This window comes from Bombus terrestris, chromosome 7 (assembly GCF_910591885.1).
Source record: "Bombus terrestris chromosome 7, iyBomTerr1.2, whole genome shotgun sequence".
NCBI lineage: Eukaryota > Metazoa > Arthropoda > Insecta > Hymenoptera > Apidae > Bombus > Bombus terrestris.
Genome location: NC_063275.1, coordinates 23212117 through 23226484, shown reverse-complemented (window position 1 = coordinate 23226484; position 14368 = coordinate 23212117). Strand labels below are relative to the sequence as shown.

The 14368-nt window shown below is 34.7% G+C and overlaps 3 protein-coding genes across 7 annotated transcripts in view; 1 reads left to right on the top strand and 2 right to left on the bottom strand.

The window, feature by feature from the left end:
- The first annotated feature begins 1732 nt into the window (after positions 1-1732).
- On the top strand, positions 1733-6940 carry LOC100649381 (polyisoprenoid diphosphate/phosphate phosphohydrolase PLPP6). 4 transcript variants are annotated; one of them, XM_048407406.1, is made up of 4 exons: positions 1733-1950; positions 5035-5169; positions 5276-5375; positions 5469-6940. In XM_048407406.1, exons 2-4 carry the CDS (start codon positions 5059-5061, stop codon positions 5861-5863), a joined length of 606 nt encoding a protein of 201 aa, XP_048263363.1. In that variant the 5' UTR covers positions 1733-1950; positions 5035-5058; the 3' UTR covers positions 5864-6940. The 4 variants fall into 4 exon arrangements, with proteins under 4 accessions (XP_048263363.1, XP_048263364.1, XP_048263365.1 ...); XM_048407407.1 differs by lacking the exon at positions 1733-1950 and adding an exon at positions 2929-2953; XM_048407408.1 differs by lacking the exon at positions 1733-1950 and adding an exon at positions 3335-3470.
- Positions 3238-4797, bottom strand: LOC100649503. The gene is made up of 5 exons (XM_003396878.4): positions 4534-4797; positions 4354-4478; positions 3939-4277; positions 3587-3854; positions 3238-3506 (listed from the first exon to the last, which is right to left on the bottom strand). Exons 1-5 carry the CDS (start codon positions 4578-4580, stop codon positions 3440-3442), a joined length of 846 nt encoding a protein of 281 aa, XP_003396926.1. The 5' UTR covers positions 4581-4797; the 3' UTR covers positions 3238-3439.
- The window catches only part of LOC100649139 (alpha-tubulin N-acetyltransferase), a 27395-nt gene continuing 19252 nt past the window's right edge, over positions 6226-14368 (bottom strand). The window contains exons 4-8 of one of the 2 annotated variants that reach the window (XM_048407405.1): positions 11797-11938; positions 9792-9897; positions 9469-9517; positions 9049-9095; positions 6226-7526 (exon numbers count right to left, since the gene is read on the bottom strand). In XM_048407405.1, coding sequence (XP_048263362.1) covers positions 7244-7526; positions 9049-9095; positions 9469-9517; positions 9792-9897; positions 11797-11938 — 627 coding nt within the window. In that variant the 3' untranslated portion in view covers positions 6226-7243. Of the gene's footprint in view, positions 7527-9048; positions 9096-9468; positions 9557-9791; positions 9898-11796; positions 11939-14368 lie in introns of both variants that reach the window. The other variant, XM_003396876.4, reaches the window with a different exon arrangement.

Here is a 14368-nt window from a genome sequence, read left to right as displayed (position 1 = left end):
GTCATAAAAATAATACACATCATGCAAATGTAACTTTTAGCGAAACAGCGATCTTACACTGATAACAAGGAGAAAAAGAAAAGGAAAAACGAGAAACAAAAAAGAAGAAACAACATATAATAATAACAACAACAACAATAATAATAATAATAATAATAATAAGAAGAAGAAGAAGAAAAAGAAGAAGCAATTCTCCAAACGAAAGAGGAAAGACGATTTGCCGAGTCTGGAGCAAACAAGCTGATTAAACTGACAAGGAAACGAATGAACATCGTGGAAGCTACGTGTGTATATACCGAATATGCAACATCGAGCAACGAGTAGAGAAAGAAAAATTTGAAAAAAATCAACCAATGAACGATAATGAAAGATTCCTTCTTACGGATGCCCGTCCGGTGGCCTACCGCGATTCAGGCCGATCGTCATTACGGTAAATCATTCCCCGGGCACGCTTCACCCCGAGCTTTTCTATTACTATGTGTACGAAGAAGCACAGCCGATCCTTGGAGGTTTACCGGTCGACCGGAAGTTACGCAGTACCGGCGGTACACGAGTGTAACGTGCACGCGGACTCTCCCTCACGAGGCACGGTCGGGGTACGGAGAAATACGTCCGGATACGTGCTGCCGCAGAACGAACTCGCGAGATTCCTGACCATTGGACCGACCCTCGTGCATGCATACTTTAGCATAACGTTCTCTATACAATATCCAGAAAGAGGGACGAGGGAGGGAACGAGAGGGAAAGAGAGCGGGAGTGGGACGAAGGGAGAAGCCAAAGAGATAGAGAGAGACATACGTACAGAGCTACCCCGATCTCCCTCCCCCTGCCTCTCTTCTTCGTCGTCCTACCTCTCGTTGACCCCTTCCCATTGCCCTCGCGAATCGATTTGTTATTGTTTTTGTGTCTGCGGTCGTCGCGGCGAGCGGAGCGAGCGGGATGTATATCGGTGGGTGGCAAGCCCGGCGACCAACGCCAAGTGGGTGGGAAGGGAGGGCGGGGGCAGAGTCGGTGTGGGTGCCAGTCGCGCTCTCGCTGCTTCAAAGCGATGCTTTTCGGCCCGACAGAGAGGCGACCAGGAAGGGCGAAACGTGCGCGCGGGGGTGGCTGCTACCAGCCTGGACAGCGGGGAAAGGGAAGGTCGCGGTAAGAGAGCACTTTCGAAGCTCGAAAGAGATGGACGAATAGATACACGCAGCTGACCAGTGGTGTAGCTCGAGTACGTGCTCCGTTTTCCATTCCCTTTGGCCAACTCTTTTACGTATGGTAGTAGTATAACAGGGAATACGGACCATGTACCTCGAATCGTCGGATAAACAGATACCAGATACACGAATAGTATCTCGCGTAGCTTCTCTCTTTTAGATGTACAGCTATTGTTCGGTCCTTTTTTCTACATAGATCGGTTACGAATGAACGACACATCGGCTGATATCGGTTCTCTTGCCAAGATGTATCTTACGACGAATGGAAACGATTATTCTCTCGCAGCAAAGAGAGAAATCTCGCAGCTGGCTACGCCACTGGTTCCACCGACTGAAAAGAGTGAGAGAAAATGGGTGGGCAAGGATGGAAGCTGGCACAGTGATGAGAGAGCAGGAGGGGAGGGGGAGCAAATACGGGGAGAAGGTGGGTGGACGGAAGAAACGACAGGGCGAGAGGGAGGAACCGCGAGGGTTAAGCAGAGAGGGGGTTAATGCTGGTACTCGCGGAGCAGAGGGAGACAGAAGGGGGAGGGAAATGGATCGGATTGCGTGGTCGGCACGAGGCTGGTTAGTATGAGTGCAACGGGATAAAAGAGAGAGCAAAAGTAAGAGGGCAAGAGATAGAGATGCGGTTAGGGATGGAAGCGCGCGTGTGTAGGTGGAAAAGAGGAGACGAGAGGAGCGCCAAGAAGGCTTACGTCGGAGAGAGAGAAGGATACGTGAGAGAGAGTGAGAAAGTTTCGAGGTAAGACTTCGAGGGATACGAGCTTGACTTGACAGGTGACAACCGATCGGACCACTGACGTCACAGATCACTCGCTCGGCCGTGTACGCTACACGCACAAACACGATTTATCGCAGCACACATACACGCACATAGGAGAGAGAGAAAACGAGAGAGCGCGCGCGCGTGCGACGTGTCGTGCATCACGCCGTGTTACTTCCGTTCCGTGCACAGAGTACGTCATACGTAAGCTTTCCACGCCGCGAGAAAAAAAGTACCGCGCGCGAGAGGGAGAGAGAGAGAGAGAGAGAGAAAGGAAAAAGAAAGAGAGAGAGAGAGAGAGAGAGAAAGAAAAAAAACTGGCATGGGATAGACAGAGACAGATGGGAAACTAGAAAAAAAAATAACGGTGCGATAAAGATAGGGGTGAAACGGAACGAGGGAAAAAAGAACGAGGTAAAGGGAGACAAAATTTTTCACCGGAAGTAAGTAGTAAGTATTTACGATGCTAACCGGCCGATAGCCCCGCGCGACGCCTCTATCTGGTTACCATTACACTCGGATGTATGAAATGCGCCAGCAGCATACACCATCCCCCCACAATAGCCCTATTTATGATTGGGCAAAATTGCTTTCCATGCGCAGAATAAAATCGCGCGCGGGCGAGGAAAAATCCGCGGGGGTTGGATGCACGCGAGTTACGCGACCTGCGCCGCGCTCCTTCCATCGCGATGTCTTCGAATTCTTCAACGAGGACGTCTCGCCACTATATACGAGTCCCTTCGATTGATCATTCACGCGTGAATGATCTTTGTTCTTTTGATTTTCTTTATGACATCGACTCGCAAAATTTGGGAAAAATTAAATATGGCGAGAGGTCGCGGTCATGCGTACTTACACGCGCCTCCAGCCCCATCTTCTAGCTCGCCAATCAGCGAATGTGAGCTGATTTCAAAGAAATTCCGTCTGCAGCGCTATACTCGTTTAAGGGTACATCGTGTATCGAAAAATTTTATAAAGATAGGTACTCTTAATTACGCCGGAAAGAATTGTAGTTTTTCTTCCCGTGTTACCCCATCATCTCCTTCGTGCTTCGTATAGATCAAATACAATCGACGTTGTAGCGTAATTATAGTGATGTTAATTTAATTATTTTTATTAATTTCCAAAATATGGCGACATTTGCTTCAATTATCATATATATATATATATATACAGTAATATTCTTCAGAAAGTAAAATCATTGAGTTTCTGTAAAAAATTGATGAATATTTTTATTTTCTTTGCATATAAAAATAATATCCAAAATTTAAATAGAATTCTGATTTAATCCATATTGTAAATATATAATCGTGATAATTAGCAACCTTTCTCTTATAAATATTAGAAGTTACAAACGTACAATATTTGTGTATAAAAACTATAACAAGCAATTCTCGAACATATTAAATATTTTAAATGATTTAATATCATAGCATTACGCATGATTTAGTACCTATCAATTTTGGCTCTACATTAAGGTCAAGGATGCAGATTTCAATGTAAGAGCTTGCAACTCGTAAAGTTCTTTCTCTAATCTGTAAGAACAGCGATATTACATTAGTGATTGTACTATACAAAATAATTATCAAAGAGCAGAGAATTTGTTATTTTATACCTTCTTTGATGATCTTTAATATTATTTAAAGTACGCACAAACTCCTTAATCCCCTCATTAACGCTTTGATATGATTCAATTTTTGGTCCAATTAAATCTATGATAGACTTTAAACTCTCTGAACACGATTTCAAGGCTTGTTTTGTTTCTTCCCACTCCTCGGGTGTCTCAGGAAGAACTATATTATCACAACGAAGTATATCCAGAGGTTTTAGAAGATCATATAACTGTGATAGAATTTTCTCTAATATTTTATTCTCTTCTCCTCCTGTAATTATGACAAGTTTAATTATTTAGAAACATGTAGCCAATTCAGTGATACATTAAAAGGTGGTATTTAGGTAACATTTACTAGTGCAATTATTCACATCTAGAATTTGAGAATCAATTTCATTTTGTATCTTGGACAAATTTATTATATCTCTTTCTCTAGTTTTTAATTTAAATAATTTCTCTTCGTTGTGATCATATTCCTTGGCTATTGTGGCCAGCTGAGATAAAAACAATTTCTCCTTTTCTTCTGTTTTCTTTTTTAGAATTATTTCTGTCATAATCTTTTGTAAATACTGATCATAAAGGAGTTTCAACTCCACGTCGTTGCATTCTGAATCCATTATTTTTGTTCCATCTGCCATTGATTGCACAGTAGATATCGAGGTACGATCCAACGTGATTTTCTTTTTTGGGAAACCTAGATAGTATGATTGGCTTAGTATTTTAACTTTGTAGAACTTTAATGTAACAAGAAGTCAAAGTAAAACTTTTACTCTGTTGTGAAGCAAAATCAGATGGAGCCATTGTTGCCCTATGGTGTGAACTACCTGCACGAACATTTGTTATGTGATCCACTATATTCTTTTTTACTGGTTCTGGTGTAGAAGCCTTTTGTACCCTAAAAATATATAAAAGATTATTACTCGAAAAAAACAGTGTTTTACAGTGTTTACCTTCTAAGTCGTTTCAGTTTTGGTGTTTCCAACTGATCTTTCTGCATTTTTTATTAGCGATTCAGTTAATTTAATCCTTATTCAGTTAATTTAGAACTTTTAATTGATAGGACGTATGTCACGACAGTGCCGACAATGTCTTATATGCACAAAGCTTGAAGAATTTCAAGTTAAGGTTTTACGTCATATCGGAAAGTACAACAAAGTCGCCAAATTGTCAGTTTGAAATTGTTCGAATTTTTTCCAACACTGGTGCTGCCATCTTTACATTTCTAATTCCTGAAAATATTCAGAATGAAATTCAGAAGTTCATAGACAAAGCGACTTCTGATTCAGAAATTCTGAATCTGAGTCTGTGGTTTGACGATATCAGTGATTTGTTAATAATTATTTTAGATTTACTTTTTTAATCTGTAATATACGTACCATGGAGAAGGTATTTTTTTATAAGATTTCATAATATTAAATAATAAAATATATTTATTTTTTAAACGATTTCAGCATTCTAAAAGAGAAATTCCATCAATGTTAAATAAAATACTAGACCGTGATGTCCATTTAACAAGAAGTGTTGTTAAATGTGTAGAAGCCTTGCCACTAATGAAAAAGTTAAGAAAGCATTACAAAATGTTAGAGGTATGTTTTTATTCTGATACAAGATATGAAAAATGTAACAAAAGTATTATATAAGAGATCAGATTTTGTACATAAGTTTCTAACTTTAATTGTGTTATTCGTGTAGATATCTTGCCACGCAGTACCCTGGATAACATCGATACTTGCATTTATTTGGATTCTTAATAATAAAAATTTGTATCAAATGCAAGTCAATTTGTTAATGGGTAAGAATAAATATCAAGATATATATATTGAATATTTAGGAAAGAAAACAATTTTCAATAACAACATTATTGGTATTATTATTATGTTTTTAGCTTTAATACTGGACATTATCATTATTGCTATATTGAAAGCATATATAAGAAGAAGAAGACCAGCAGTTAACGATGATCCTTTTTCACTAGGACCTGATAAGTATTCATTCCCATCGGGTCATGCTTCTCGGTCGGTACTTATCTTTTATTTCTTTAAATATCTATGGCCTGTGTCTGATATTTGTCTCCTATCGATATTAATATGGATCTTCGCTGTAATTCTGTCTAGACTTTTAATGAGAAGGCATTATATTCTTGATATTTCTGCAGGGATTTTTCTAGGTTATATTGAAGGAATGCTTGTAAGCATTTTATATTTAGAATCTGAAACTTGCTCCAATTTAATATATTGGATAACTGATGAGAAACTAGATGGTGCAGAATATGATATATAAAATTGATTCACTTTTTTAATATAATATTAAGCATTGATAGAAGATTATGTCAATCGTTGTTATCTTTTATAATATTTATGTTATGCGTTTGATTAATCATTTGCAACAAAGAAAGACATTGAAATACATTATATTTTTTTATATTCATTTCTAAATTAGATAAGTTGATATTGAAAATACTAAAGCAAAGGTAATTATCAGATAGAGTGCTATTTTTGTTATAGTATCATTATTATCAAGACTGTTTATGTAAGCACTGTTAATTACTTTTATGAGATAGGATATGAAATGGTTTTTAATTATATAATGATACATGCTTTAAATTATGAATTTATGGAAGAAATTTATACCAAATAATGCAATCATATTTATATACTTTTATTTTCTTATCACATAATATATTTTTATCGACAACAATTTCAGATTCCACCTTGTCCTAGCAATATCGTAGATTTTTACGAATTTCATAATAGAAAATACAAAGGTTGTAGAGCATAATCAATAAATATATTTTGTAATAAACGTCTTTGTTCCAATAAATGTTGAACTTGACGAGATTGAAAAGGAATAATAAAAGATTCCTTTAGAGTTGAGTATGTAATGTAAAAAAAAGGGGAATGATAAGTTTATTGTACAAATCACGTATCGTTACATTTGTAATATATGAAAAATGGTCTTGTACCATTTTCATCTACGTATAAAATTACAAGCCAGCCTATATGTATGTATATATGCAATCTACACGTTATGAACGTCAGTCGTGTACTACGATATTAATCTGGTTTCCTACAATAACTTACTAACAATTTCAATATTATCATCGTTTCAGTCAATTGAAACATATCGATTAGATATTCATTTTCAGCATAGGTATTCTGTTATACTGGTATTCGAGTTTAAATTAAAAACGTATAAAGATTTCCAATGTTTTTTCAATATAATGCTAAACCTAATTAGAGCTCGAAGAAGTGCGAGAAATCATCAACATTTGGATTTTATTTTTTTGGAGATATAACTTTTATAATTTCTCCTCATGTCTCAAGTTATTAGCCATAGTAAACTAAATATTAAAAAGTTTCTGTGTCTTTTATTCAAAGTGCAATCCCATGATATACGTATAAGTTAACGATAGCCAATGATAATCTGTTAATTGTTCTCACAGAAAGTAAAAGCAATTGATTTATCAATTATAATACACGTATTTCGCCTTGTCATATAAACTAGTACATAACGTTTACCTCAATTACCACAGCTGCCCAATTTTCATCAAGCTTATTATTAATTATCTTTCCACTGATACTTTATTATCAGAGGTAAAGCGTTCTTAATTTTGTCGCACATGCAGATGATATAATTCTAATATTGTTCCATTGTTTTCGTTTACCATAAAGGAGAATGATAAAATTTTAAATCTAATCGAGTATGTTGATTGGAACCAGCTACTTCTTGGCTACACGAGGGTGATGGTTTCATATTTTTTTCGGTTTTCTCCGTTTCTCGTAAAATGGTAGCTAGAGGAGTCGGTTGATAGTCTGGTAAAGCAGGTGTTGGTACTGTTGACAATTCGCTCGTACGTTGCTTCTGTTCTTCTTCCGAATAAAGGCTCAACGATCGTGGTCGTTCCGGTTTCAGTTGAGTCGCAGCCGGCGTGCTCGGTTTTTCACTGAAAAAGTAACTTCCCATGAAGATGCGTGGAAACATGTTTGGTAATAACATGCATTCCACGATCGTAATTGCTTGTTGCGTGCAATTTTACGTTGTCAAAGTATAATAATTATATTAAGACCTAAAGAGTAATTATAGATTCTTTTAATAAATATGCTAAGCAAAAGAACATTATTACAATATCGATTTAAAAAGAATATAAAACAGCAGAATAATTAGGTTTTTATTTGAGAATAAAATATATTTTTTAAATGTTTTTTTTTTCAAATAAATTATTATCTTACGCCTATATGATGAGATAATGAATGATAATATTTTTATAAAGAAAATAAATCATGCATGGATCACACAATTTTTGCAAGTGACGCAAATGAAATTACTTACTCCGAAAACAAGAGTAAAAGGAACGTGTTGCCATTGTGCAGAGGATATTGGGAATATTGAACTGGTGTTTTCATGGGAGTGGAATCGCTTAATATCTGTCAACGAAAAGGAAATAAATATAAAGTCCATGCAGCACATCCGGTGAACACATTTTAATCGTATGCACAGGTGCGAGTGACCAGTTGAAAATAATCGGTACATATCACAATAAATAAATATAACGTACATACATTCATACATGCGCAAATTGATCTAACAAAAAGTTCCTGTTCAATAAATTAAATATATCTGTGCGTTAAAAACGAAATAATAAGATGATGCCTATATCTTAAATTTAAATCTTTTCTAACAATCTTTTCCAACAACCAAATATCGATGTCTTCTTATAAAATTTTATAGAATTTTAGTATTTCAATGTTTACAATGTTTTCAGAACGCTATAAACAATATCCATTTTGATATTTACAATATATCAACCGATGAATGAATGAATTAATATCGACTTAATATAGAGAATTCGTGACATTTAAATACGCAAGTTCATTTTTCTATACCTAGCTATATAATTAAATAAATATTGAAATTTTCTAACTAATGGAAGCAATATAATCGGATATCTACATATTTTTTGTTGCCTATCGAAGTATCGAAGCGATCTTGTTCAACCCAAAACCTCGGGGCAACATTGAAGAAATTAAGCAAGAGAAAGGTTCAGGAAATATGTATATGATGCGCGTACAAATGTGCGCTGGCAAGAGGTAGCATATACACCATTCAGTGTAAAAATAGTGGAAGCTGTTTATATCGCATATTGCCGTGTTATTCATGTTTTCCTTAACCCTTTAGCGACCAACCTTGAGTATTTTAAAGTTTCAACGAACAATGTATCACTCTATAGTAAATCCAATGTGTAATATTAATTCAGTCGATATACATAATTGAAAGTAGCATCGTTACATTGTTTAGAACGACTTATCCGTCTATTGAAATATTAATTAAAGCTTCAACGAGTCAGATATCCAAGAGGGCTTCGCTGCTCTCCATAGGTACAAAGAAATTAAAGGCTAATTAATATTGTAAGCAGCTTTTGCGTGATCGTTCAACAATCTCGATGACTATCTTTTGAGTTTACTCACCCAGTACGCTCGGCTGATGGACCAAGCACAGCAGTGTTATGGATTATCTAAAAGAAAGCGTTAATGCATTTTTAGTCATGGTTATTACTGTGCTATTAACGACGTTATCGTACAAGTGTTAAAACATGCAGTTGGAATTTTATCTCGAAGCAATTAATAATTAGAATGTTTCAAGTGCAAAGATATTATTAAATATAGTTATTACACGATTCACATATAAATGCTATATCCAAATAACTTAATGTAAAATATGTGTTCAGCTTATATATGTGTATGTATTACATAGCTAATACAAAAGCTTGCTGTGTCTACCATTCTACTTCGAGAGTAAAATAGTATAAAATGAAGCTATGGTTGGTATTTTGCTTTTATGTATCTTATTTGTCGGTGATCCTCGGTGTGCTGTGATGCCGTACTTACATTTGCCATGGAACAAGGCGGTCGTGCAGCGGCGTATCTACCAAACGAACTGCGTGAAACAGGGGAAGAATAGGCAACGCCATTTAAGCTGAAATCAAGATGAAAGTTGTTGATACGATTTTTTTATGACGCGATAATGAAATACGTATCACTTAGTTGTAATATTTATGAGATTGTTAAATCTACTATTTAATCATCATACTGTAATTTTTTAATTTAGGATAATCTACTTACTCTAAGTAATATTATCATTGGGCTACGAATTTAATACATTATTTATAAAATATACACATATTTGAAACATTACAAATAAAATCTCGTACCTAGAGTTACTCTTTCCAAGATTGTTATGTATGATGCTAGAAGTACCAATGTCAATCGAGGTCTTTGCAGGTAAACTGTATCTATTCGTCCTCACATCCTGACGTTCTGCAAAATATCCAATAAACGTGTTACTGAACAACGCTATATATTACAGAAGAAGAAAACGTTACACAAAATTTATTACCTAATAATAAAGTTCAATTATTTTAATCTAAGTTAAGAAATTAATATTAATCCAATAATATAATAAATAAGACTAAATTCTTTTTACTGCTAAACAATCATCTTATCTATCAATCAATCTTATCGATCATCTCATTTAGTTTCCGCATTTTAGTTTCTCATCAAAGCGGAGAAGAATTTAAAACGAGCAATTTTATATCCTATCATAAGCTATCCGATGTCAAGGAAATTAGATCGACTCGTTCATAATCAACAGAATGTCGAGTCAGCGAATTCATCATTTAAGGACAGCTTCGAATCGATCAAGGGATTTACATAATAGGGTCATTACATAGGTTGACATTGACCGCGATTTTATACCACAGCGGGTAAGAATTACCGATTTAGGGCACTTGCGGCGAAGGATCAACTACAAGGCGAAACTCGACCTTCGTATCACCATTTTCGTACCTTTAACTTGTAACCAGATCGACAATGGACTCGCAGACTACCTTGTATTTTTATGGAGATACCTTGAGGACGAGACGCTCGTCAAATTTTCAGTTTGTCAGTAAAAAATGGTACTGATATGCGTGAATCGAAGAGGATCGATCTTGAATTTGTTCATGAATGAAAAATGAATAATTTCATAGTTACGATATGTCCTTATAATTATTACTATATAGAAATACTTTCATAGAAGTAATTCGATAATTTCGTAGAGAAGAAATATTTATTCCTCTATATCTGAATCTATTCTGTATACTAAATTTATAGAAACGATAATTATACATTTATTATTCTCAGATGTATTTCTTAATTAAAATTACGACGAAAGGTCGGGTACAGATTTTATGAAGACATAAATTTCTTCTGTATAATGATCAGTTATCTTCTTCTATTTTATTAGATTAATATTTCTCTACCATAGTTAGAAACTTCTTAGGAATATTTAGAAACTTTCTAAAAATTCAGATTGGCCTGTTTCTAATCATTTTCTATCGTACTTGGAAACTTTCGAAGAATTTCTTTTTAAATTTATCATTTCAACAGATGAATTTCACCGATAAGATGACCGATCAATTAAACAGAAGCAACTGGCGCGCGTTAATGATTTACCAACACGATCAGCGTTTACTCTGCGCTCTAACGAGAATTCCTAGCATAGTGGTTGTTAACGAACGAACCGACAAGTTTACTTCTTCGACGAAGTAATTAGAAACGTAACTGTTTAATGAGCGTTTACACCTCGAAACTTTGTTCTTCTGTCTCCGGATTGAAGTAAAACACCATAAAAATAAGGAAGATTAGAGCGCGGATGTGTACGCGCTTATGGAATTTACAGGAGCATAAACTTGCAAAATGTATGCAATCTGCAAAAGAAATACAGATTATTTAAAGTAAAGCATTCGTTACGGCGTTTAATTGATAGAATAAATTCGTATTTAAGTCCCGTTTCTTTACCAACGTAAATAAAAATATTAAACTGCATAAACATCCGCAGTCTAGCGATTACAGTTACGGTATAGTAAGACCAAAGTGCTGCGATATTTCCGAATTCATGGAGGTTTTCTTTTCGTCATTTTCCTTCCATTCTTCTATCTTCTCTCTTCCAATTGCATGGGCAATATTTTAATATCTTGGAAACATTTTATAAGAGAAACAAGAAGATTCGTTCGATGTAAAATTCTATGAATAAGTTAAATAAAAATTATGCGTACGCAATAATTACGTTATCGTATTTTACTGATTTTTCGTAACTGAGGTCGTTTCTGAATGAAACATTGGATACGACGAAATTTTAAAGATTCGAGGAAGTTTAAGGAAGAACAAGGTACGTACCGTCGTCAAAGAATCCTTGAAAAACGACAAATTTATTGTTCTGTGGAATAATCTTCGAGAGACCGTAGTATTTGTCTAGAAAGGCTAAGAACTTCTCCGAAGGTCTATCGATCGCCAATTTCACGGGCCTAATATTCTCTTCCTGAAAAGTAAAAACCGCAAGAAGCATTATTACCGTGAAAATATATAGAAAACAAATACACAGAAATACGTACAAATAGTTGGCGTTTCAAATAATTTGATATTTCATTGATCCTTTACATTACAATTCCTATTTTATATTCCGTAAAGAGAGTTTTAAATAAACGAACGCAGCGAATAATGTAAACGAGTTCAGTCACCTTTCGGGTTACCTGCAACCGTAAAACCCACGCATAATGACCTTTTGTCACGCTCCTCTTTAAGACCGTCGGCTAATTTGCCACAGTAGCCTGTACGGTGTTGTTTCTTATCGGGAACAAGTCACGAGATTAGCTGTCGTAAGCGTGCGAGTATTTTCTCTTGATATCTAACGACGGTTTTAATCTGTTTGCGCGTTAAAAAATCGAAGATCTAATCTGGCGTTCTCAACTTTGTGACCGATAATTATTCCGATTAATATTATTCGATATATTTCGTTATATTTTCTATTCTCTACAGTATGTAAGAAATTATTCGGCGTAACGAAAGAAGGAAACGAATAAGGACGAACGCCGTGAAATACAGGGAAAATTAAAAGTTTACGGTATCGTAAACAAAAAGATAAATAAACTATCTTTCTGTTTGTTTCCTTAACTCTCCCTCTTAATTGGAACAAAATTTCTTTGATATTCGAAGAAATGGTACGCGCGTTTTAGTATACTTGCATGTTTTCGAATATCTACTTATATATATCTGACTATTCTTATATATAGTACTACTTAAGTATAGTACTTAAGTGTTGTACTTAAGTATATTTTTATACATAAGATTAATAAAATTAGTATAGGTATACTTAGTATTAGGTATTATTTATACTAGGTATTAGTATAAGTATACTTAAGTACTATTAATATATTAAATACTATAAGTACCTAAATATAGTACTTAAGTATATTTTTATATATAACGTTAATAAAATTAGTATATAAAAATATACTTAAGTACTATATTTAAGTATTTATAGTATTTAATATACTTATAGTACTTAAGTAGTACTATAGTACTTAGTACTTATATATAAAATTCATAAAATTAGTATATAAAAATATACTTAAGTACTATATTTAAGTATTTATAGTATTTAATATACTTATAGTACTTAAGTAGTGCTATAGTACTTAGTACTTATATATAAAATTCATAAAATTAGTATATAAAAATATACTTAAGTACTATATTTAAGTACTTGTAGTATTTAATATACTTATAGTACTTAAGTAGTACTATAGTACTTAGTACTTATATATAAAATTCATAAAATTAGTATATAAAAATATACTTAAGTACTATATTTAAGTACTCATAGTATTTAATATACTTATAGCACTTATATACTTATAGTACTTAAGTATACTTATGCACACTATGCAATCTTACAGTCTCTAATAACAATGCAGTAAGTACCGAAGAATGTATTTAAACTGACATCGAAGGAATGTGTCAGATTATAAGGAAATAAGTGCAGTTTACAAAGATGGCATGAGAATATAACGTTCGACAATGGACAGTTACACGTACAGTTAGGTTGAGAAACGGTGATTAGAGAATTGCACGCGAGCCACGATTTCGTCGGTGAACTTGGGATTCGAGCGCCGGTCGTTCCACAAGAAACCAAAGAAAATTACTATCGATCTGAAGAAACAGGTTGCAGGAACTTTGAAATAAGGATAGGAAAAAGAGGCCAGTCGTTACTCCGTTTAAGGACTGGCTTTGTGTTCGGTCGTCTTACGTTCCGCTCTGTGTGCTGTTTCAACTGCACGAAAAAATAAGAAATCCTTCATTTAGATCGCTGCAGTGTAACGGTACACGTATAGTAACACGTTGCTTCTTACATCGACTTGGCGTTTCTCGCGTCGTTTCTCTTATTCCTAATTATCGCGCGAAACAAATTAATTTGTCGGAAATTCATTAAATAATTTCACCGTGCGCGTAACATGATTTTTCCTTGTAAATATTCGATCGACAAGAAGATAACATTCCTATTACACACCGCAACTAATTTGGAATGTATAATGAGATCGATGAAACAAATACGTGTAAGAGATCGAAGTTCGTTAGTATATTCGTATTTAATTCTGTGAAGATCGGAGATCTGAAAATGCCATCGAAAATGTACCTAACAACGAACGACACGGTAACTTTCATCTGCGTTACGACATCGATCTTTGTGTAAAAACGAATGGGTATCGGATCATTCCTGTTAGAATTACGCAATTAGCAGGAACAAAGATAAACAAGTACTAAGGGATTTCCTTTTCTTTTCGTCCTTTCTTTCTTATTTCCTCCTCTTGCTTTGTCTTTTTCCTTTCATCTCTACCGTTCCTTCCTTTCCTTTCTTCTTTCCACCTTTCAGCTTTTCTTTCTTCTTTCACTCTCTCGTCATCCTACTCTA

Excerpts from the sequence above, each read along its gene's own strand:
- LOC100649503 (XM_003396878.4), bottom strand. The coding sequence starts at position 4,580 with ATGCAGAAAGATCAGTTGGAAACACCAAAACTGAAACGACTTAGAAG. Across the intron at positions 4,278-4,353 it reads TGATTTTGCTTCACAACAGA|GTTTCCCAAAAAAGAAAATC; the intron begins GTAAAAGTTTTA and ends CATACTATCTAG. Across the intron at positions 3,855-3,938 it reads AGATGTGAATAATTGCACTA|GAGGAGAAGAGAATAAAATA; the intron begins GTAAATGTTACC and ends TCATAATTACAG.
- LOC100649381 (XM_003396877.4), top strand. Across the intron at positions 5,170-5,275 it reads AGCATTACAAAATGTTAGAG|ATATCTTGCCACGCAGTACC; the intron begins GTATGTTTTTAT and ends TTATTCGTGTAG. Across the intron at positions 5,376-5,468 it reads GCAAGTCAATTTGTTAATGG|CTTTAATACTGGACATTATC; the intron begins GTAAGAATAAAT and ends TTATGTTTTTAG.